Here is a 24739-nt window from a genome sequence, read left to right on the forward strand (position 1 = left end):
TTTAAATGTCTGCGTTTATTTCTTTATTTCTAAAAATCTTTTCATGGGACTTCACACATCCAAAAAGAAAGCAAGCCTATATAAGAAATGCTGAATGACCAGAAACGTGTCCATTTTTAGCTAGTTAATGTGCTGCAGCACGTGGCAGCAGTTCCCGAGTCTGGTGTGTAAGTGCAGTTGTATGGTGCTTATTGGAGTTTCTTGCAGCGGACACCAGTGTGCTCAGAGAGCACGTGAGCGGGTTCTCACCAGGCCTGTGAGTTCTGTGTGTGTGCACTGTTGTTTCTGCCCGCCTTTTGTGGCTGAGGGCAGCTGCCTGGGCCTCCCAATTGTAGGGTTCTGGGCTTTTCTTTCTAAATACAGAGCTGCTAGGTGGTTATGGACATCGCTGATCCAATGCAGCTGTGGGGAACAACATGGCTGAAGAAAGTTGTCCTGAATTTAAGTATTGCCAGCGCATCTCCTTTATGCGTTAGGAACTGGAAGGTATGAAAAACTATGTTAAAATTTCCTGCTCTATCATCTTTAAAATGAGTTTACGTGTTTAGAAACCTATAAAAGCTTATTTCTGCCATGGCTTTCTGTGGTGGGTCAGTGCTCGCAGGCTTCTCTGTGCTCCAGAGGTCCCGAGCAGCATTCAGTGCCCTGCGGGTGTTTCTATTGCATTGCACGCCTACTCACAGCTCTGTGTTCTTGCATCCTACCCAAACTAACTAGCAGTTGAAAAATATATGGCAAAGAGGTAATTCTACACATCTCCCCCTCCCCCAGATATTCCCTGTTTACAAATACTTTTGCCTTTTCTTACTCTGGTCAAACGGATTGTTTTGTGGGCTCCTTTTTTTCTTTCCCAGTCATCACAACGTATGAATTGCCTCTGTGATCTGTCAGCTCTCTTTGAATCTTTTCTAGTTCTTTCCCACTGCTTGTGCTATTTCAGCTTTTGCCACTAGAAAGCAAAACAATCAGTTCCTGACATGGGGAGGCCTTTGTGTTGTGCTGCATTTGTGCTGCCCTGTTCCCTGCCTCCTGCCCGCCGTGTGCAGTTTGGACTGGAACTTTATGCTTTATTTAGGGTTTAAAAACAAGTGAAGCATCACGCTGACCTGTCTCAGCACTTTCATTTTGCATATGTGCTTCTGGAACTGCCCCTCCCTAATGCTGCGGGACCATGGAACATGTGGGGCCTTCAGGCCAAAGCTGTGTAGAATGGGACCGTGTGGAAAAACGCGATTCTGAATCGCAGATAGAATTCAGGGAGGCACTGCCTGGTACTGGGAAATGGATTGTATGCTTATGTGTACGTCAGTTTGTCTGAAAGGCAAAACAATTCGAAACAGAGAAAAGCAATCTAACCAAAATGCGTACCTTGATCAGCATTAAAACACGGAACGTTTTGATAACCTCTTCTAATACTCGGAGAAGTAACCTCCATAGGTGTATGCCATCAGAGCAGTCTGTGTTCTCTGCTTCTCTGGCTAAGGGACACCGGTGCTGAAAGGCAGCTGGGCTGGGCAGTCTGCAGTCAGCCCTGGGAGCTGCAAGGAGGGCCCTGTGGGCAGGGCAGGGCTTCTTCTAAGGCCATTTGATAGGGGCTGTTCTACACGCTTCTGTCTGCCCACAGTTTCATACTATGGGCTATCCTACCTGCTGAGAGGAAGGTGAGAACATTTAGCTGGTAGCTGAAGATAAATGCAGTGCAAGAAACGTATGAATAAAATAGGTTTATTAGAGCTATTTTCCATAAAGTAATCAAGACTGAGCAACTCAAAGAACTATTTATACCATGGCAATATTCTCGTAGACTTGAAGATACTGAAGTAAAAAGACGACATACAAAAAGATGCATGCCTCGTCTTGCCTCCATTTCTACTGGGACCCATGATGGATGCGACATCCTCGGACAGTCAAACAAAGTAGACAGCACGGTGTCTATATATATATATGTATATATAACATGTACTGTACACAATTTACTGTTAACACGTCTGAAGTTCACTCACGCATATCGATTACTTGCTCTAATTCTATGAGAATTTTGCTGGGATGGGGACACGTTGCTGAAGCCTTCAAGCTTTGCAGGGAGCTAAGAATTAACCAGCACAAATCCCTCACTGTGGGGGAAGCACAGCCGGGTTTTCATCACTCTGCCAGAAGCGTCAGTCTCACTGACTGTGCCAGTCTGCCTAGAATTCACTTCGGTTTCTACCCAGCAGAACACCAACACTGCTAACCAGTCTGCGTAGCAAGGCTGGGGCTGGTGCCTTGAAGAACAGCCACCGCCCAGTGCTCTTTCACAGGGTGGAGCACGTTGAGCTGTGGGTGCAAAAGGCTGAAGCCTGCCATGTGGGGAGAGATGTAGCTCTGGGATCACATACAACGGCTGTCAGGCACTGGTAAGTCCCAGCTTTGAGTGCTTGCTTTTTTCATTTTAGCATTTAGCAAGCGTGACTTTGTTAGCTGTTTAGAGGTTTAAACTACGAATGAAAAATGTGTTCCATTCCTTAAATGTCAATACAAATGCTGGTGCTTAGATGGCAATTGCTTTTAGTTAACAAAGCGAAACAATTATTTTTTTTTTTTTATGATAACATTCCAAGTGTCTGAGGTGGAAAGTGCGTGGATCCATCTCTGCTGGATGGTACACTCACGTTGGTCTACAGCATCCCAGTACCCAGTGCAGAGCGTGCTGGTGGCAGCAGGGTGGTGACAAGCTGCCCTCCGTCCCTGCTTATGCTATGGGGATCTGCTGGCCTTGGCAGCCCCAGCCCTCTGGCCCTAGGGCCCCGGTAGCCATGGGGAGGATGAGGGCATACCAAGTCCCCTGGGGGATTCTCCACCTCGTGGCATCTTCTACAGCCAGCTGGAGCTACCCTTTGGAGACTGAATGCTTCTGAGCTTTTGAATACAGGCACCCACCCACATCTGTATTCATCACCGAAGGGGGAGAACGTGTTTCCTTATCATGGAAGCTTCTTCTACGTTTGAAACTTAACTAAAGATTTTGGTCCTTTTTTAGAGGCAGAGGTTCATGGACACAAGAGAAAGAGGAGAAAACAACAGACCTAAATCTGATTGTTAGAGATACATCCCGTTGATGAGGTAATCAGACTCTTCAGATGTAATGGGTCGAGCTTTTTTAAGCTTCTGTCTCACTAAACGCAGTCTGCAAGCAACCATAAGCAGCAGTAAAGCAGTGATGGCCAAACCTAAGGCCAAAGGTAGTACAGCACCTACAGAAAGGATAAGAGAGATTATGCTTAATACAGTGAAGAAACAGTAGAGGAAGAACTCAAATTTTTCTATAAAAATAGAGCTGGCCTATCAGCTTGGTGGTAATATTTGGTGTAACTCACACCGAGAAACTAAAATGTGTGATCCTGTGTGCTGAGAATGCTTCAGAGTACGGAAGCACACTGTTCAACTCTCGGCTGTAATGTCTGGGTCTCTGTTACTTGGCTGAAAAGTTCTAATGTAATTCAGAATGACTTCACGTGCTCAGACTTACCTGTTTCTGGGACTGGATGACCGTCTCCGAGCTGATCCCTCTTTGGCACAATTAGGCCATTTCCATTTTTATCACCTGTTTTTTTCCCTGAGGAACTGTTATCTGCATGAAATCAAGCAAGACAAGTGAAAACTGGCTTGAATTTTTGAAATGATGTGAAATCGATGCTAAAATGTAATTCATTCTTAGCATCGCAAACCACGGTGCATTTCAACCAAACCCGAGTAGGGTCATTTTCCACTGAAAAAAAGGATGTAAATTCTCCTTTTTTCATATTTTCATAACAGGGTATGGACCAATCGATACGAGCTAAAGCATACTAAAAGCACTTGCATACAGCTGAAAATGAGGCCGTTCCAAGTTATGTTACCTTCATCCTTTTAGCTTATAAAGCAGGAAATACACAGGCTGCCCAAACTACCTTAATTTTGCCTGCTATCTGCCACGCAGGGAAGCAGAACTTAAGTTCTTGGAAGACACAAAAGTATGTTGGGAAAACATTTCAAAGATGATGACTTAGTCACAGCTGTGCATGGAAGAGAGGGTACAACAGAACATTGTTTGTAACAACGTAAGAGGAGAGCAGACGCTTTGCTGCCAAGAAGTGCTCACCCTGGGAGCAGAGACAACTGCAGTTTTGCTTCGTGAGAGCAAAAAGTAATGCAGACAGAATTTCTTCTTACTCTCACACTGGAGGCCTGAGCTGATAGATACAGGGCTGCTTCATGCAAGAGTGCCAGCTTAATTCAGTGCTGTCACAAGAAGCAGAAATGTGCTTTTTTCTTTTCTAATGGGCACTTTGGCTGCGATGTGAATATTCCTTGGAAATATGTTTCCTCTGCAGTGACAAAAGTGGAAACATTATGCTGCATCATCAGAAAAATATGAAGTATTGTAACTGGCATTCCTTGCAAAGGTGGGTGTTAAAAAGGAAGCGTTTAGTCAATTAACTTGAACAGACAACTCATCTACCTCCTACCCAACAAGAAAGCAGAAAGCCGTCTCATCAGGGTAAGGAGGAAATACAAGAACCTTTCAACTCAAGCCGAACTTATTCCATTGCTGCAGCTGTGAGGTTAGTGCTGATGTCCCCACACTAAGACACAACACAGCCTTCCAGGCTCCGGGTTTTGTTGGGCTGACATTAAAGCAAAGCATGTATGAACACCAACATCATGTGCCAGGAAATGCCTCAGAAATAAGCTACAGTCCTCCTCTTCCTCCTCACATGAAGGTTTCTTTGAGTTCTTTGGACATGCGAAAGGATCTAAGGGAATGCTAAGTGTAAACTGTGCTGGCTTTAAGGTACTAGGGCTGCATAAAGTAACTCAAATGTAACTGAGACCAAAACCAGCAGCTGTTTTGTTTCCCTAAATGAATTACATGAGTATTTTTCTTTATTTTGGAAATTCCCAGAAGGTATCAGCTCCTTTTTAGAGCTGCTCCTGTCTGTATAACGAGGCCAGGTCTGAATGCCTGTTGTATGAATTTATTTCCCTTCCATTTGTGCAAGGGGAATATTTAAGTCAACTGCTGGTAAGGACATTTGGCCAATGCATCTAAATGGAAAAGAAGTGGGGAAAAATAGAAAGAGCAGAAAAATAATAGAATCCTTTCAGCAAATCTGGCAGCAGTAAGTTTTGTTAGGATTTAGGGCTTCTCCTACAGGACTGGAGGCTACTGAGGGCAGTACCATTCAACATCTTATCTGTTAATGAACTAGAAAATGGATTTCCCCAAACAGGTTTGGGAGCCTTACGCAGCGTGCGTCTGCACCCATTGGGCAAGAGGTGAAAAGGAAGAGGCATGGAACTAACTTGTGAGATTTTGCCTAGGGAGTTGGAGAGAGGAGAAATAAGTGATAGAAAGCGATATAACTTTTACATATTTGGGCTTCTTGCCTGCTTGCTAAAGCATGTTATGTGAGTTTGGTTTTATTTTTACTTTCTCTTTATTTTCTATTCTGTCCCTAGGAAATTGCAGTTTATAGCCTGTTCCAGGTGCCCTAAATTTCAGCTCTAAGTAACAGCTACTGCTGTTCAGGTCTCTACAGTGAAAACATGACTAATGCTTGGGCACTCAGTCAAGTGTTGTAATCCCACCCCTGAACAGTACTGCAGAACAGCTGGTGTGGGCAGCCTGGAGTGATGCACAGACCAGTGCCAGGGGAATGCAAAGCTGTTACGGTGATTTATACACTCGAGTTTGCTATGCTGGCAAGTGAAAATCTTCAGGCTTCCTATGAATTCAACCTGTCAACAATGAGCGTGGTTGCTAGAACGGCTGTTGATGCTTAGAACCTGGTCCGTTGCTGCAACTAAATTTTTACTGAATTCATTTACAAGTGCAGTAGTGCCAAACACTCATTTAGGCTTGAGAGCTTCCCTGGAAATTAATGCCAGGGCACTTTGGAGGCAGCCATGCAGAACTGCTGTGCTGGCCTTTGGAGGAGATGCAGTCAGGGTTACCTCACTCTGGAGGTATGTCTGCAAAGGGAAAGGACTCCTCGATTGACATCAAATTCCTCTCCCTGCATCCACTCTGACTATGGAATAAAATATTTGGTCTTCTAGCTTGGATGAGTCTGTTACAAAAGACTCCATGCACTTGGCTCCCAAGGTAGGCTCTATGTTGGACGTGGCACTCCCCTGGAGTCACACTGCTGTAGATGAACCTCACTGGAAATGCAGGCATGCAGAATAGGGATCATCCATTGTCAACAGTGAATGACCCGTTATTTTTATAACTGTGCTGTTACTAAATCCCTTGCTAGGCCAGGTAGAAGTTTTAGATAGTCCTTACCTTGCACTTGCACATTTTCACATTTTATATCTAGGTGTAAATCTTTACCAAAAAGTTGTACCAAATCAGAGCCAAATTTGAGGGTCTGCGAGAGTAAAGAAAGCAGGTTAAGGGGAATTGGGAACAGTGAAATTATTAGGAGGAGGATAGGGCATTCTGGAATAAATTTCCCTTGATACTATTCTCCTGTACAGAATCACTTAATTTAGGGGTTGGAAGAGATCTCTGGAGGTCATCCAGTCCAAGCCCCTGCTAAAGCAGGTTCCCTACAGCATATAAGCACAGTGGCTATCTAACTTTCAGTAATCACTGGCTAAAACACACATACATGCCTAGAGAAAGGACAAGCAGTCGGGATGCCCAGGGGAGTGTGCTCACCACTAAGAAAGGGTTCTGACCTCCACTTTTTACTCTCGTTATTCTAAACCAAATCAACCATCCTTGCAGGGAGCTGGCAAGTCCCATTGACAGCAGCATAGACACTTCCCTGAGAGATGGGGAAGTGAGACATGATGCACCTTTGGGAACCAAATCCAGTTCCCCCTCTGTCTGGGCCAGGTATCTAACATAAAATACATGCACACAGAGTAAGTGTCATTGTATTTTTGTAGCACCTAGTTATTAAATTTGGTCTGTCACCTCAAGGAGATGAGAATGGTGGGAAGAAACTTAATTCAGTGGATCTGGGTGTATTTCTAGGAATGTGTTAGATGTCTGTCAGCTCAAGCCCGTAACAACTGTGATGCTTTCTCATGGGGCAGGACTCGAACTTCTATGGAACCTGAGGAATCATTAATGTACAGTGTACAACTCCTATCAAGTTGATATGTCTGCAAGAAAGTACAGCAACTCAGAGGGGATTTTGTCGGTTGCCCTACGAAGCTGGGTACCTACCTCCTCTTCACATCCTACCTCATGCACCCCCTTTGGCACTGAGCCGTAGCCATTTAAAAGCTCACTGCTGCTTTTTTGGTTCAAAGTATTGGGTTATGGGCTCACTAAGCGCTGGGTCCTTCTGTTCTACAAGGAAATCCCTACATAAAATTCAACTGAAATTCTGACTGATGTCGAAAGAATTAAAGACAGACATGGTCAGCTGGAAATCTCGCCCATTTAAAATATTAGATTACAGCAGCTTCTGGTACTACAATAACCACTGATTCCCCATCATGTTATTTTTAGTTTTATAATATTGTTTTTTATTGTTTACTGCTGTGTACCTTCAGGCTACCTTCAGAGGAAGAACTGTGCAAGTTACCGTGCAAAGGTCAGACATTGAAATGATGGCATAGAGGTGTCACTCTTCTATGAACTTCTGATTATAATGATTGTAATATTTGATTATAGGTTGCCAAGCTTAGTGACCTCAATTTGGTTTTACTGACAGATTCACAAGCACAGTGGCTTTTAAGACAGTTAGCAGCTGGCTTTCCACTAGAGTTTGCAATGCCCTTTGGCAACTTGACCTCTATTTTAGGTAGGCTTGTATCAGGTGTCGCTTAGAACTACGACAGCCAAACAGGTTTGGGGCAGACTGCAGTTTTAACTCATTCTGATAAAGAACAATGAGATTGTTTTACACTGACAGAAAAGGTGGAAACACTTGAAAGAATGTATTGCCATAAGTTTCTAAATATTCTCCGAAGCAATCAGGTTCTTGTTGATCGTTATTTTCACTCCCTTTGCAGACTCCATGGATGAAATTCAAGAAGCTGAAGATACAAGTGTGAACCAGGGAGGTGCCCTTCGTGAGAGCCAGCAGCAGAGGGCACTAAGCACTGCTCTGTTGTAAGAAGTAAATAATCAGCTGCATCCTGGGGAGCAAGGATCTGTCCAAACTCAAGAAATAAAACTGGGAGGTCTTGCACTCATGTAAGGCTCTGTGCACAGATTCGCTTTCATTCAATTGCCATTTCAGGTCATTTTAATTTACCAGATAGAACCACCTGTATTTTGGCTGCCTTAAAAGGCACACCGATTTCATTGCAGCTTCTGGAGCTTTACCAAGGCAATGTTTGACGACTGGTGCCTGTAATATCACTACAGAGTGACTCAGAACGGGCTTGCAGCCAGTATGGAGAATACTACTGGGGACTTGGGGTTGTTTGTTACCAAAGACCAAACCTACTCAGTAGTGATGAAAGATTTCTCCTGCCCCGGAGGTACAATTCAGAAAGAAAGTGCCCATAATAATCAAGATACTGCTTCAACGAAAAATCAAACAAACAAAAATGATAAAAAACCAACCATCAATTAGCACGAGAAGAGCTACAATTACTTTCACTCAAGTTGAGCTGTACTTCGTTACGTTCTGCTGAAGGTACCACGCTACAAATAAAAACATCAGCTTACACAGATATGAACCTGTGGAAGACAGAGCTTGTATTTAACTCTCCACATGTTTTGCTCCTTAGGCTGTATTTTTTTTTTTTGGTGGCATCTCTGCATTTTAACTTTCTCTTTGCATTTTGCATCTAGTAAGAAGCAGACCTGAACACTATAAAGCAATACCCACTGGTAACTTTCCTATTGAAAGCTTCTTTTGCTTATTTATTTATTTAACATTTGCAAAAGTTTTCTCTCAACCAGACACCTGAAGCCAGTTTAATTTAGATGAGGGCAAAAGATATTTTCTTCCTCAAGATAGGGTGATTTATTGAAACCGATGCTTTTCAGTTCTTACCTGGCACAAATCCACTGTTTTGTTTTTTGGGTCCCTGAGAAAGCGATTGGTTAGACGTGTCTGCATCCAGTGAGAGAAGCAGTTGATTTCTGACAGTGGCTTTCAGGGTGTTTTCTGCAGCTAAGTTCTCGTCTGTTTTTTCTGTCAGTCCTGCAGTCCTTTGCTGGGTAGTGCTGGGGGCTGAATGAGTCACTGTCTTCCGTCCTGGGCTGACTGCGTTAATAGAATCAAGAATCAAAATCTTTATATTCTGATGGAGAACTCTGCAAATCTACCTCAAGAGGCAGACTAAACAACTTCATTAGCTTCAGACATATGGTGAAACATGAGTTCCACGTACTTAGCAGGTCACCAAAGTCAGCTATAGAGCAAGAATATGCTCATGAACTCTAAAGTGAAATCCAGCAACTGTAATATCAATGAGAGTGGTTAGACATCGTGACAGTTCACCCTCTGATGATTTTTGTTCACTCTGCTGAGGACAGGCAGGTGATGAGGGCAAATAAGGAAAGCTAACAGAACAGCAGTGACACAACTGGTTTCCCTGCATGCTCAGATATCCAGCATTTCACATTCCGGTGAGGTACTCAGCTGCACTTTGAAGTGTACCTCTGAGATGCTCATTCAGGTCAGATGCTCACCGATCTTTTCAGTTTTGAAAACTAACTCAAAATCTGTCACTTGGAGACCTCTGATCATTTTTACACACACTGAAAGAAAACGGAATTGATTTCTGAGCATCTGCTCTATGCGGACCTAAATCTTTCTCACATATTATATGCAGTGAGTGGTTCCATGCTGGTAGCAAGCTGCTCTTTCACGAGAGGAGAAACCATGAAAGGGGATATATCATTTCCCTTTGGTGGTACAATCTGCAGTGACTTTCACAGGCAGTGTTATCCCATGCAGCACTTACGGTTCTGGCAGAAAGTTTCATCAGAGCCATCGGGGCACTGTTTCACTCCATCGCAAGCGAATGTGATGTCGATGCAGCAGCCATCATCGCAGATAAACTGGTAGCGAGAGCAAACCCCGACACAGGCTGTTGAGAAACAGTTTTCAAGTTACCAAAAGACAAATCCAAACAGTAAGTATTGAGTCAATATTATCTTGACAGAAAAGGCAATACAGCTGATAGCTGTTCCTGGCACCCTCATCACTCTTGTGGAAATACCTTACTACAAACTCAACCTGGAGGCCGTAGCACCCTACAATCTATGCAGCAGCTCCACTGCAATTTAAATTCTGCCAGCCTATGCTGAAAGGAGATCTTTCCAGGCTTAGAGGACCAGGAACAGTCCTGAAAGTAAATGAAATCTTGGTGGCTGCAACTGCCTTTCTCCAACATGTAATTCCTACCACACACCCGTTCTGTGTCGCTGACAGTAAGTTATTTTACTCAGGCACACCTATGGACTATATGGGGTGGAATGTTTTCTTAAAGTAATTAAAATGCTAGGAGAGTGTTCATCATTTATCCACATGAACCATCCACTGACTCCTGTAAAGCACTTGCCAGAACAGGTCTGAGCACAAGGTGACCTTCACCGAGACAACTGCCTGCTGCCTGCTTTAGTATTTAGATTCCTCAGGAAACTGAGAATGTCCCTTGACATTTCACAATTGCAGCTGCATACTAAAAGTTTTCCTGAAACCCATCCTGACCCTTGTAATTATCAGGTGTTTTGTATATGTGTATTTGTCCTTCCAACAGCAGTGCATTTCATCACTTTGTAAAGCACTATCAAATTCATTGCTGGATTATGGTTCTAACAGCAAGCCAATCTGCATGAGCAACTGACAGCCTCTGGTTGTCACGCTGCTGTGCACCACAGCAACAACATTAAACCTCAGCACTGCTAATGAAAGTACGGCAGGAACACATGAATGTGTTTTAAAACCCCAAATCATACTCTGGAAATGTATCTCTGTAACTTCAATCCTAATAACAGTACAGGTCCTGTGTGCATGGAGGTACTGCGCACTGGTTCAGCTTAGTTTGGCAGTAGTGCTTGAAGTGCAAACATAACTGGGGGACCAGGAAAAAAAAAAGCAAATCCTTTACATGTTCCACTCCAGAGATGCCACAGATGCTCAAAGCAAAAAAATAAAGAAATCAGCAAACTTCTCTGGCTGCTTTAGCTGAATTAGGCATTACTGACTAGGATTCTATTGCCCATTACTGGAGCACAGATATTATTAAACAGATTCGTAAGCGGTTTTTCATAATACCTATTTATTGCCGCTGGGACAACCCTCTCATGTAGTGATATTGCAGTGGTGCAGAGCTTTCACTGGGTCAGCTGAACACATTAATGATGCTAGTTTACCCTTTACTTTGTGCCACAGCAGCAGATCTGTATTAGCACCCTGCTAATTACAACAGAAGTTATTACATTAAAGAGCCCCAAACTGACAGCCACTGAAATCTGTCTTCCTTTCTACCTTTTAAGTTTTTATATGTTTCTCAAGCTCAGAGTTTAAAAAATGATGGGTCAGTTTTAGTTTTGGTGTTCACAATAACATAAGGCTTCACTGTTTAACAAACATTATGCAGTAAAGCTGAAGTGCATTGGGTCTTCCCTATAGCACAAGCCCTGTCCTGTTTCATACCTCTTGTGACCCCACAAGGAACTGTGTGTCTGATGCATACGGCAGTATTTCCAACCCTACCTGCTTATCAGCAGTATAGGTAGGAGTGTTTAAAAGCTTGAAGTATTACTGCACTAACAAACGTGATGTGTGCTTCTTCAATTTGAAACAGCGACTCAAAATGGAAAGAGATGTTATCATACAACAAATAGGGGTGAAATAATATGATAGAAATGAAGAATAAGATTTCTGCCTCCATCAAGACCCTTGCTCTGAGCAGCACAACCTGGGTGTCATACGGGCAATGGCTGCAGTCGGTTTCTCACCTACTGCAGAATGAGTCATGGGGAGAACAGTCACAGAGACGTTATCCATGCTCCGCTGACCAGCAGTGTCTGTCACGGTGAGCTGGAAAATGTATGTGCCTTCCTGAAGATGAGACAGCTTCAGCGTTCCTGGCTGTGGTACCTGGCAAAAGAAATAGTGGGCAAAAATAAAAAGGGATTGGAGTAGAGCAGAGCACAGAAAGTAGAGTAAAACGCAATACAGTACAATACAATACAATGCAATGGCTCATTAGGAAGGGACCTTCAGAAATCTGTTCCAGCTGTCTGACCACTTCAGGGCCAATCAAATGTTAAAGCATATTTTTGAGGACATTGTCCGAATGCCTTTCGAACACCGACAGCCACGGGTCATCAGTCACCCCACTAGGAAGCCTGTTCCAGTGTTTGACCACGCAGTAAATAAATGTTTCTTCATGTGCAGTCTGAACCGACCTTGGTGTAATTTTATGCCATTGCCTCATGTTTTACTATTGGTAACCAAGGAGAAGAGACCAGCACCTCTCTCTGCTTCTCCTCCTCAGGAAGTTGTAGGCAGCGATGACCTCATTGCCGTCTACAATAAAGGATCTGTCTATAACTTCTAGGAGAGGGTACATTATTTCTGTGCAGTGCTTTTCACACAAAGAGAACTGGAATTTCCATAAATAAGTTAAAAGAGTCCTATGCCTACCTTTATAAAGACGTATATTGATAAATTCATTTTTTTCTTCCAGGAAGTTGATTTCCCAACACGAAATTTCTTTCCATTTGTGTTTACCGAAATGTACTGTTATCTCAGCCTTCTATCGATTACCTCCTTAGGATGGATATGACACTGCAGAATATTATTGTTTATTGTATTACAGAACTAAATATGCTCAAAAAGGCATCTGCTGTCCTTCGCCATGACTGCTGGGAGAGCAAGTGTGGTATTTAAAACTCACGAACTGCAAAGTACAGCTCTCTTCTCAGTGCAGTTCCAAAGAAGCACAGCTGACTTCAGGACACGCCATCCCCGTGCTTTCCTTTTTATCTCCATTCTGCCCCGAAGGATGCCTGACTGTACCTGCTTTGTTCCAAACTTTGGCTCAAAGTAGAGAACTTTCCAGATAATCAGCATTAAAAAAAACAACAGTCACCCACAACAGCCACAGAGTTTCTCCGCTGCAGCATGTGGATAGCAATCTGAGAAGCACAATATCCTTAAGCTAAGCAGTCACAATACAAAAAAACCAAAGCAAAACAAAAAAACACCGTCTTTTCTCTACGATACAATAAGAGCTCTTTATAGCAGTCTTTCCATGCCCGGTACTTTCTATTTACTTTTGGTGCCTAACTACAAAGCAACAGGTGCCAGTTATCATAAATAAACACAATCCCATTTTCGCTGGCAGCTGTGGTTTCATGTACAGTTTACTAAGAATAGATCACCAGAAATCCACTGGCATCAAGATGACAACGAAAGCACTGAGGATAGCAAACTGAACGTGTATGAATGCTCACAACTATCAATTCATCTCTAAAAATAAAACTGCAGAGGATAACCATCAGGGTATATACTTGTGGGGAGAAATCCCTGCTCATTTGAACACAACAGTCTGAACACGACAGAAAAGCATCTGTTTAAGCAGAAGCCTCTCAAAGTTGTTTTCCTTTATTCAATATGAAGAAATCACCCAGATGAATGTGAGAATTTTGCAGGTTTAAATAAATAAAAAACTGGTCTTTGTTTAAGGACCTCACAAACAGGAAGGACACTCATGGTGGCTCTTGGATATTGGACTGTTTGCTGGTCCTGTCCTGTTTAAACTCTTCCTATTCATTAGCAGCATCTCAGCAACAGTGATGTCTCCGGTACACACCCTTTTAATGGTGTGCCCTGAACACCACAGCCTGTGTGCAGACTGTGAATTGGCTCTCTGTGTTTGAAGCATTTTTCCTTTCCTTTTCTGCTGCCCCTATAGGAGATGTAAACAAGGGTTGAATGGAGAATCCCTCTCCTGATGGTTAATTTTAAGCTGAAACCCAATTATAGCTATAATAAAATAGGATCTCGTGGTATCATACAAGGTCTACATCACACATTTCCTTGCAGTTTCTCCATAAACACTGAGAGAAGACTGCTGGTGAAAATACCTTATCTTTCAGTAACTGAATTATTGAAGTGTCTCTAACCTGGATCACATAGGCTGAAAACCAAGTCCAGTGTGAACAAACAACAAGGAAAGAAAGCAGAGCTGAAACACAATACAACATTAGAACCTACCCATTTGCTGCTGATTGTTACATGCCACATTGGATATAGATGAAGTACAAAACCCACAAGAAATAAGAGCTCAGGCTGTGCAGTCTTCCTAATTATGGTGCTTGTTAGCCATATTCATTCAAACACATCCAACGTTTTTAGCCCTACATTTAAACCTGAGCTACGCTGAATACAACAAGCTGCAAATAACTGGCTCCGTGTGCAGTTCCATGTGTACCTTCATTTCAAGAGATGAATCACCTTGCAGCAACGTCCATTCATACTGCACAATTCCACGGTCGTCTGAACTTTCGCGACCATCCAAAATCACCCAGTCGACAGGAGACTGCAGCACAAGATCTTGTCCTGCCTTGCACACTGGAGGCTCATCAAATTCTTCTTCTTCAAATGAAAAGAAAGAAAGAGAGAGGCTTGGTCATTCATCAGAGGGGGTTCAGTAATTATTTATATAAAACATATTTTTCTTGGTTAAGTTATTGATTCACCGCTGTGCAACTTCCTGAAAAAGAGGACAAACTCTACTCAGCACTCAGCAGCAATCTCCCCAAGTCTCATGGGAAGACCACACAGTCAGACCGCCTCAATTTTCAGACTATTTAGGGACTGTGGCATTTTGTTGTACCCTAAATACGATACTCATTGATTAAACCCGTGAGTATTAAATACTTTTGCCAATCAGAGCAAAAGCTTTCCAGGTTAGGCTGAGAAAGCTTGCAGCCAGGAAGGCCAGTGGTATCCTGGGTTCCATCAAAAGAGGGGTGGCCAGGAGGGACAGGGAGGTGATTGTCCCCCTCTATTCTGCCCTCACGAGGCCCCATCTGGAGTACTGCATCCATGTCTGGGGCCCCCAGTACAGGATAGATGTGAGGCTTTTGGAGAGGGTCCAGAGGAGGGCCGCGAAGATGATCCAAGGGCTGGAGCACATCTCCTGTGAAGATAGGCTGAAGGATCTGGGCTTATTCAGCATGGAGAAGAGAAGGCTGTGGGCAGACCTCATTGCAGCCTTCCAGTATATAAAGGGATTTTATAAACACGAGGGAAATCAGCTTTTTACAAGGGTAGATAGTGATAGGACAAGGGGGAATGGTTTTAAACAAAAGGAGGGGAGACTTAGATTAGATGTCGGGGAATTTTTTGACTTTTTTGAGCAAGCGGTGAGGTGTTGCCTGTGGATGAGAGAGGCTGTGGATGCCCCAACCCTGAATGTGTTTAAGGCCAGGTTGGATGGGGCCCTGGCAATCTGATCCAGTACTTGATCTAGCAGCTGGCAACCCTGCCTGCGGCAGAGGAGTTGGAAATTAATGATCCTTGTGGTCCCTTCCAACCTAAGCCATTCTGTGATTCTAAGAAAGCACATAAGGAAACAGCCTGTGAGATGTGGCTTAAGTAATCTGTCTGCAGCATTCAGGAGGTTTGGGAAAGAGAGGGATAAAATCTAGTTCTACACGTCAGCATTTGACTACTCTAGCCACAGGATCTTATCTTTTTGCAGTTCTCTGACCAGCTTTCATTCATTCTCTGAGCACAGTGTATTCCTGGCACTCTGAAGCAGCTCGCTGCTTTCTGTTCTTTGCTCTCTGCTTTCCCTCTGACCCCACGCAAGCAATCCACAACAGCTCACTTCTTCAAACTGCACCACATTTGCTGAAAACAGAGCTTTCAGGCATAGTTATTTGCAGGAGACATCTTCCTTCCATTTCCATGAGGATGAACACACAACAGTCGGGGTGTATGGCAAGGTGAATGAAGAAGGTAGATGCAAAGAACATTGATGTTCAGCTCTGAAAAGCACCTCCTAAGCCTATGCATGTAAATCCTCTGTTTGGGTAGAGCTGCATGAGGAAAGACAAGCTGCTTGCTACCGGTGTGGGGATGTGCCTGGCACGCACTCCTGTCCAGTCTTAAGAACCCACCTGAAGGCACAGAGCTCACAAAGCAGTGGCACACATTACTGCCAGTGACAGAAGAGCAGACCCTCTCTCTGTTGCTTTTCTCTGAGACACTCTAATGAAGCCTTCAAAGAAAAACACACAAAACCAAAGACAGAAAATTCCAATGCAAGTGCCTTAACATAGGAAAATGTACAAATAACTTAAAATAGAATCTGATATAAGAAAGTATGAAACAGTTCTTAGTGATCCAGCTGGTGCAGGAAGCTTTGCCTAATGTTTACACACAGAGTTTTCAGAACCAAGGATGTTTAAAAAGCACCAGTTAGGTGCAAAAAAATACTGTTACTAAACACCAACAGTAGGGTGCCAGGGTAACTCTTATAGGGTATCTGTGAATTATGTGCAGTTTTTACAAATCATTCACTTTACTCATCATTGTCAGAAGAGGATAAGGAACCTGACTGACCTGGGTCTGAAACAGCACAGCTCACTTCTCTGCTTCCTACTTGGGAAGTGTTTGCGTGCCACCTGTCTGCTTTACATGACTTGATGGTTTCCCTGCTAACTCTGAGACAGAAGCAAGTCCCAGCTCCCTTAGACTACAAGCAATAAGGATCAGAGAATCATAAAGACTGGAAGAGACCTCTAAGGTTACCCAGCCCAAGCATCAGCCCATCACCACCATGCCCACCAACCACTTCTCCCCCAGTGCCACATCCACACGGTTCACCATCCCTCCAGGAATGGTGACTCCACCATCTCCCCAGGCATCCTGTGCCACTGCCTTATCATTCTTTCATTGAAGAAATATTTCCTAATATCCAACCTGATATGTTTTCCCTTTCCAGGTGAATGCTACCCTGAAGCAGCCTGAGCCATACTGCTGGTAGGAGCTGTGCTGGGCCACTTCATGCTGGGGCACGGCACAGAGATTCCTTCCTGTCAAAATGTGGGATGGAAGTACAACACCTGCTTGTACGCTGCCAGAATATTTTCAGAAAGGTTAATCGACATCAAATCAACCCATCTCTTGCTCTTCTAAAGAGAAAACTGACCTGAGAGACACTGTAGCACGGGATGGGGCAGCCCCATGAACTGAAAGGAGCTGTAACTTTATAAGCAACTCCTTTTTCATAAGCAGGGGGAACACTACAGGGTTGATTTGCTCTCCTTCACACAGACGTGGCCCACCAGTAATGGAGCTGCTAGCTAGTCGCCTGAGTGAGGGTTTTGCAGTAAAGGGCTATTTCACTGCTCAATTCCCATGATACCATTTTACCCTAATGCTGCATCTCCCACTGCGCAGCAGTGCTGAGTATCAGAGACGGAAGTTGCACATCTCTGTTGAAGCATTCCAGCACTCTTTCTTTGTCCAGAATTAAGGAATTTGTCTAACAAAGGCAAAAAGGTTTTCCTCTTGTTCAGTGTGTTTTCAGTGTTAACGCAGCACAAACTGCCCGAACGTGCTAAATAAATCTGCCACTTAAACCTGCAATAAATTGGGTGTAAACTCAGGGAAAAATCGAGGCTGATTTAAACTGGGAAGTTCAGCCTCCAAAGCTCACCCCACCACAGACCCACCTGGAAGTACACAGAGGTGCACGTATAGAAGACTACACATCCATTGTATAGAAGAATACATATCCATCACCGCAATTGGTTTCAGATTACTGAAGGTCCTTAACACAGACACAATCAAACTGTCATAGTGATTGCTGTACACTACGGCTCAGAAATACATTCAAACTACAGGGACACCATATTCATGGACAGGTGTTGGTTTGGGACTATCAAAGAGAGACAGAAGACCCAACACCACCGTACTCAGAAAGAGAAGAACAGGTAAAACATGACTCCCCAGTGACATAAAATCTTGAAACCAAAGATATTTCCCCAGTATCCCAAATTCGACCATGTGGTGACATAAGGGAAAGGAGATCCATCCTCATCACATTGTCCAGATTAATTTGCAATGTAATTCAAGAATGCAGTGGTAACACGGTATCAGACAGCTAAATAATTCCATCTTAATTTTATTTATCTTTCCTGGTTTATGTCACGGCTGGCAGATGTTTGAGTAGAAGCTCATTCTCCTTTGTGGCTCTGCTTCAGCTCCGACTTAATTGCATGAAGGAGTCATAATCTCCGGCTTCTGACACCGCCTGCAGGGCAGACTCCTAAATAAACCCAAGGAGCAATTTACAGATTAGGAACAGAAATGGCTTTGCCAGCCCAGTGCTGATAGTCACAAAAGCAGCCTTAGAGGCAAGGCTTCGGAATTCAAGATTTCTAATGGGCAGATTATCTCTTCAACAACAGTATTATTTATAGCATGAAAGAACCGCACTCCACACTAGGGCCGCATTTTGGTGGAATGAAGGCAGTTCAAAATGACAAAGGACAGCTGAAGATATTTTTGAAGGTTTTCAAAGGTGCCCAATTCTCTGTGACTTTGCCTTAAACTCCGGTGTTAAGTCTTCCAGAAGTTCTCCCTCACATCCAGGAGCCTCCACTGGTGTTCTCATAACACGGGCAGAACTGGTAGTCGCCTTTGAGGTCCCCCAGCCAATGGAGCAATACCAGAGGCCTCCAGTGCACAACGTCTTTGTTCACAACACCACCAGGTTCCCTTCAGGCTGCATGCAGCGATTGGGAACTCGGGCAGGGAGATGGACAGGGAGATGGACGCAGCGATCTGTTTGCCTGCGTCTGTACCCAAGGTGAACGTTGAAGAGGGCATTTATGAAGGAAGACGTTTAGGAAATATCGTCAACAGAAGGTAATTAAATTAAGGCAAGAGTTAAGATGCAACCATTCAACAAGGGAAGGTATTTGCAGGAGGTGGGAGAGAGTGCAGGCTCCATTGGTCAGGTGTTAAGAAATCGACTTTATGCTTCCAGATACAGAGCTGTTTTCACTGACAGGGTTTTGCTATGGATTGTATTGCGCTTAAATACCCTTCAGAGCTGATCAAGCCGCTGCTTTCCACGTGGCCTGGACTCTGGTAGTTACACCGAGCTTCCACGCTACCTCCGGCCTATCTGCGAAACGAGCTCCCCTCCATCGGCCTGACCCCGGAGCTCCTAAAAAGGCTCAATCCCAAATCGCGCGCGCGGGAAACCTGCGCAGGGCGGCACCTTTCGGGCGGCACACAGGCAGGTGGGCAGACCCCCCCTGCGAGCTCCCTGCCGGGCCGCCCCAGCTCCGCGGCACGGCCCTGCCCTGACGCGCGGGGCTCCCCTGCGCTGCGCCGCTCCCCTCCCCTCCCCCCGCCCCGCACGGCACGGCTCTCCCGGCGGGTCAGGATGCGCTGCCGGCGGCCGCCGCCATTTCCGCGCGCGGGGCGCCGCCGTCCCCGCACGAAGCCATCTTGGCGAGGCCCCCGCCCGCGCTCCCCGCGTCCCCTCCGCGCGGCGGCCCTTACCCGGCGGCAGGGCGGGCGGGACGAGGGCGGCTCCTCGGGACGAAGCGGCGGCGTCGTCGGCGGGCGGCGGCGCGGGGAGGCGGCTGTAGGTGCTGTAGCCGCGGTGCGGGGCGAAGCGGCAGACGGGCCGGCCGCGGTGCGTGCAGTTGAAGAGGAAGCAGCCCAGCTCCGCCGCCGCCCGCGGCCGCCCGGGCCCCTGCACCACGGCCAGCGTGCAGCGCGGCTCGGCGCAGCAGGCGTCCAGGCACTGCCGCCAGCCCGCCGCGCCGTCCGGGGCCCGCAGGAACGTGGCGCCGGCCGCGATGGAGTCCTTGGTGCGGATGATGGAGTCGGGCCTGGCCGAGAAGCCGCCGCTGCCGCCGCACCGCTCTCCGCCGCCCCCCGCCGCCGCCGCCGGCGGTCCCGGCTCTTCCTGCTGCAGCTGCCGGCGGAACTCCTCCAGCAGCGACTCCACGCCCGAGATCTGCGAGCGCAGGTCGGCCAGCGGCGCCGCGCTCCGCGCGCCCGGCAGCACGGCCCGCCCGCCCAGCGCCGCCAGCAGCACCAGCACCAGCGCCGCCATGGCCCCAGGCGGCGGCGGCGGCGGCGGCGGCGGGCCCGGCTCCCCCCGCCGGCACCCTCGAGCGCGGCGCGGGGAGGCGCCGGCCCCGCCCGGCTGCCTGGCACGGCGGTGCTCAGCACCCGCCGCCCTGAACAGCTCCGCCGGGCGGGGCCAACGCCGGGACCGCCCCGCCGCCCCGGCCCCGGGCGGGGACGGCCCCGAGCCCGTTGGGCTGAGGGCGGGGTTGGAGAGCTCCGAGCGGCGAGTTGGCGCCGCAGGGCAACGGCAGCGTGGCGGCTGTATGAATGCGGAGAAACTGCCGCAGGCAAAGCGCTGAGAGCCTCGTCCCGTGCTGAGTTAAGTGCAAAAAATGTAATCAACGCAGCTGGGATTTGTCCAGCTTTACCATCAAACCACAAAGGTGGTGGTGGTGGCAGAAAATCTTGAGGATGCAAGGTTTTGAAAGGCTGAATGAGTTTTAGAGGAGTGCTTCAAAACACAGTCATAATACAGAATAGAATCACAGAATCATTAAAGTTAGAAAACACCTCTAAGATTACCCAGTCCGACCACCAGCCCACCCTCACCGTGCCCACTGACCGTGTCCTTTAGTGCCACATCCACACAGTTCTTGCTGACCTCCAAGGACGATGACTCCATCCCCTCCCCAGGTGCCCTGTACCAGCATCTCACCACTCTTTCTGAGAATAATTTTTTCCTCATGTCCAACCTGACCCACCCCTGGCACAACCTGAGGCCATTCCCTCTCGTCCTATCACTAGTTACACAGGGGAAGAGGCCTATCCCCACCTCACCACAACCTCCTTTCAGGCAGTTGTAGAGGGCAATAAGGTTTCCCCTGAGACTCCTCCAGACTGAACAGTGCCAATTCCCTCAGCTGCTCCTTACAAGATCCGTGCTTCAAACCCCTCTCCAGCTTTGGTGTCCCTCTTTGGACACAAAATGAAAAATGATCAGCTTTAAACCTTCAACTTTTATCATCAAATTAATGCTTCTCCCATTCTGTGCAGAAAACGAATAACAGTAAGGCTTCCCTGAGAACCAGCAATGCTCCAAACAGCGACCTGTTTGGTTTTTTTTCCATCTTTTTTACTCCATATTTTTAGGCTGTACAGGGGCACGTTCCCAGCATAACTCAAAATTGCTTCTAAAACAAATCTACTTTAATATTCTGCTATCATGGGCCCGTAGATGTTGCCCAGGAAACACACATGTGGTTTATGGTTTGGATTAGGATTTTTCATGGAATCATAGAGCCACAGAACATTCCTAATTGGAAGGAACCCACAAGGGCTGTTTTTGGCTCCTGGCTTCACACAGCACCACCCAAAATCCTTCACTCTCTGCTTGCCCACAGCTTCACCCCACATCCTTTGTCCCATACCCTTCATCCTTTCATCCTTCACCCTGCACCATTCATCCCATTCCTGCCACCATGTCCTGCACAGCAAGATGACAAGGTTTTGAGGTAGCTGTTAGGGCCCTGGGGTAGCCCTGATGATGCCTGGCTGCACTAACAAAGCAACAACCCCCAGGAGCTGTGGGCTGGGGCTGTCTGAGCACAGCTGTGCCTTGTTGGGGGCCCAGGGCAGGTCCTGACCCAAAGCCTCTTAAACCCTGCTAGGAGTCTTTAGGGGCATTGCTGGGAGTTATTGGAAGTGCCTGGGGGCTTTCTGCCTGCAGCAGGAGGCTGCTCAGCTCACACCCTGATTTTTGGGGGCCACCGCAGTGATGGTGCTGGGCTTCTAATCTGATTTTTTTGGTTGCTGGTTTCTGCTGGCCTCCTTTGCCCTGTTTTTTTGGAGCCAGCTGTTGCTGCCAGGCTCAGAGCTTACTTTTCTGGGGCAAGAATAAAGTTGCAGTTCCTGGGTTCTCATGCTTTTTGAGGCTAGTGCATGTTGACTGTGCAGTGCTTTTGCAGACTGATTTCCAGCAGGGAGGCTGGGGTGGAGTTTGTGGGTGCTGCAGCTCCTCCTGCTTGCAGTGATGGAGGTGAGCAGGTCCCCTAGCCCAGCCCTGGTGCTGCTGGGAGTGAGAAGCAACACAAGGGGCTGGTTTGTTTGTTTGTTTTCTTAAAAGCTGGATGTTTCTGTTAATTTTCTCTGTTTTTATTTAATCTCCTGTTGCAGGGTGATGGCTGTAGCGGGGCCTCTTGCAGTAAGGATCAGCCCAAATCTGTGAGCAGTTCTGGCAGCGATGGGACCATGGAGGCTGAGTGCTAGGGATCCAGGGGTGTGCACTCCTTCCCCCACCATGGGGTCTACTTCTGAGTGTCATGCACTGGGGGGCTCCAAGATAGTAAGGATGCAGCAGATACATGAGAAGACTTTCACGAGCCTTCACATTCAGGTTGGTAGTACTTTTCAGATAATAGGTTTAGCAGAACCCTGAGATTTTAGCCTTCCTGTTTTGACAAAGGCACAAGAATGCCTGCTCTGCTCAGACCAATATGATGCCAACTTGATCAGTTAGGATTAAGTATTTTATGCAGTAAGACTAACTCTGTGTTTAAGGATCTGATAAGGAAGAGACTCCCAGATGAGGGACAGGCAACATGACAGAGCAACAGGTGGAAGAGAGTAACAGGGAGTGGGACAGACATAATTCCTTGGCAGGAAGATGGGCAGGGAAATCAGAAGAGCAAGACCGAAACAGAAAGAGAGGCTGGGACAGTGGGCTGTAGAAAGAAAAAGCATTGACAAAACAGGTCAGAGGGATAGAAAGCAGAAAAAGGAGAGAAGAGGGAGGGGAAAAAGGGAGGATTGAAAGAGAAGCTCGGTAAGATACAGGGAGAAAGAGAGAGGTGTGGAGCTGGACAGAGATGGAGATATAAAGTAAAGCTGTGTCAGGTAGAAAGAGATACAGGTGGAACAAGAGTATGCAGATACATATGGAGGGGAAGGATGGGGAAGACAAACAAGCAGATGGACAGGGGGCTAGAGAGACCAAGGTGGAAGAATTAAATACAGGGTTAGGGAACGAAACACAGTTGTAGTTCAGAGTTTCTTTGAAGCAGGCTGGTCAGACAACAATGCAGCTTCTCAATATTGCTTTCCTCTGCGTGCCTTGTGGGTTCTCTAAGTTTCTGGAAAGTGTATCTTTGAGGCTCAGTTTCTTATCAAATTTAGTTGAACTGGTCAATACATGCAGAAGTTACAGGGGAAGGATCAAGTAGACAGCAAGATAACTTACTCTTCATTCCATTTGAAAAATCGGGCTAAAATATCATGATTTTTACTGAGAGGGAAGATTTTAGAGAGATGATTATTAAAGGTACTGGGACACACTGGTTTGCCAGATGTGGCACTGACTTTTTTTTCTTATGCTTTGCCCTTATACTCTCACATTACTGCTTGTGCTGGCAGAATGTAAAGCACAAATAAGGCTTGTACTGCAGTTACGATGGCTGAAGTTGGCAGAGGGAAGTAAATGCCCAAGGTTGCCTATTACTTGTCACATCCTCAGTCACCAAAGGGCTTCTCTGTTTGAACAGAAGCTCCTGGTTCTCAGTTGGCATCCAGCTGGTGTTCCAGAATCGCAGAATTGTAAGGGCTGCAAGGAACCTCTGCAAATCATCGGGTTCCAACCTCTCTGTTGATCAGCAGGGACTAATTAAGGGAACAGAACATAGTGCATGCCACTACCTGTGATGTTTCCAGCTGTCAGTGATGGTGGTGGCACTTCTGAAGAGGCAAACTCTCTTCTGTTGAGTGTCCCATGCGTCAACCCTTCTTGCAGAATACACTGAGGGAGATGCTGACTTTATGTTGCTTCTGACTAAGGAGAACATCATTGGAAGGTAAAACTTTGTTGCTTTTTCAATGTTTTAACAAAAATGTTAAAAATTGTTTTGTTACATACGTGAACTTGTAATATATAATATAGTTATACTCCAAAAGTAGTGCCTCCTATTCTATGATGTTGCCTCATGATATCAGAGGCAGATGTTGGTAGTATGGCAGTAAAGATTGAACCTTCCTGCTGTACTGCTTTCCTTACATTTTGTTGCCATGCAACAGATGGCAGCAGAGGAGCAGTCTGTCAAATCATAGAATCATAGAATGGCCTGGGTTGAAAAGGGCCATCACGATCATCTAGTTTCAACCCCCTGCTATGTGCAGGGTCCCCAACCACCAGACCGGGCTGCACTGAGCCACATCCAGCCTGGCCTTGAATGCCCCCAGGGATGGGGCATCCACAACCTCCTTGGGCAACCTGTTCCAGTGCCTCACCACCTAGATATTATCTGACATGGAAGTGTGGATGAAGCAAAAGGGTGAAACTGAATTCCTCTGTGTGGAATAAATGGCACCCACTGACATTCACTGATGCTTTCTGAATGTTGGTGGAGACTAAACAATGAATGTGAAAACAATGAGGTGGTGAATGGTGTGTTTCAGCAGTGGTGACAGTGGGTCACCTCTGCTGGTGCAGATTGTTACAAGCATGGCATGCAGACTCTTGTTCATCACTGGTGAAAATGTTGAAAAACACTGTTTTGAAGCTGAGAATTTGCTCTATCAAGTAGTGTTATTGTGCTCTTTGTATCTGTTGTAGTTTTCATGGAAATGAATGAGAGGTATTACTTTCAAACAACTTGTGCAGGTCACTGAGTATCTTCCTCAGGATTTTCTCAACCTCAAGGAGTAACCTTGAGAGACGTTGCTGCTCGAGGGGAAGATTC

The 24739-nt window shown here is 46.1% G+C and overlaps 1 protein-coding gene across 1 annotated transcript; it reads right to left on the reverse strand.

Moving 5' to 3' along the window:
• Window positions 1-1709: 1709 nt before the first annotated feature.
• LRP11 (LDL receptor related protein 11) lies at window positions 1710-20159 on the reverse strand. Its single transcript, XM_015284273.4, has 7 exons — window positions 19494-20159; window positions 14395-14558; window positions 11912-12053; window positions 9910-10035; window positions 8994-9206; window positions 3509-3610; window positions 1710-3233 (listed from the first exon to the last, which is right to left on the reverse strand). Exons 1-7 carry the CDS (start codon window positions 20053-20055, stop codon window positions 3079-3081), a joined length of 1464 nt encoding a protein of 487 aa, XP_015139759.2. The 5' UTR covers window positions 20056-20159; the 3' UTR covers window positions 1710-3078.
• Between the last annotated feature and the right edge of the window lie 4580 nt (window positions 20160-24739).

Source organism: Gallus gallus, chromosome 3, assembly GCF_016699485.2.
Source record: "Gallus gallus isolate bGalGal1 chromosome 3, bGalGal1.mat.broiler.GRCg7b, whole genome shotgun sequence".
NCBI classification, from domain to species: Eukaryota; Metazoa; Chordata; class Aves; order Galliformes; family Phasianidae; genus Gallus; species Gallus gallus.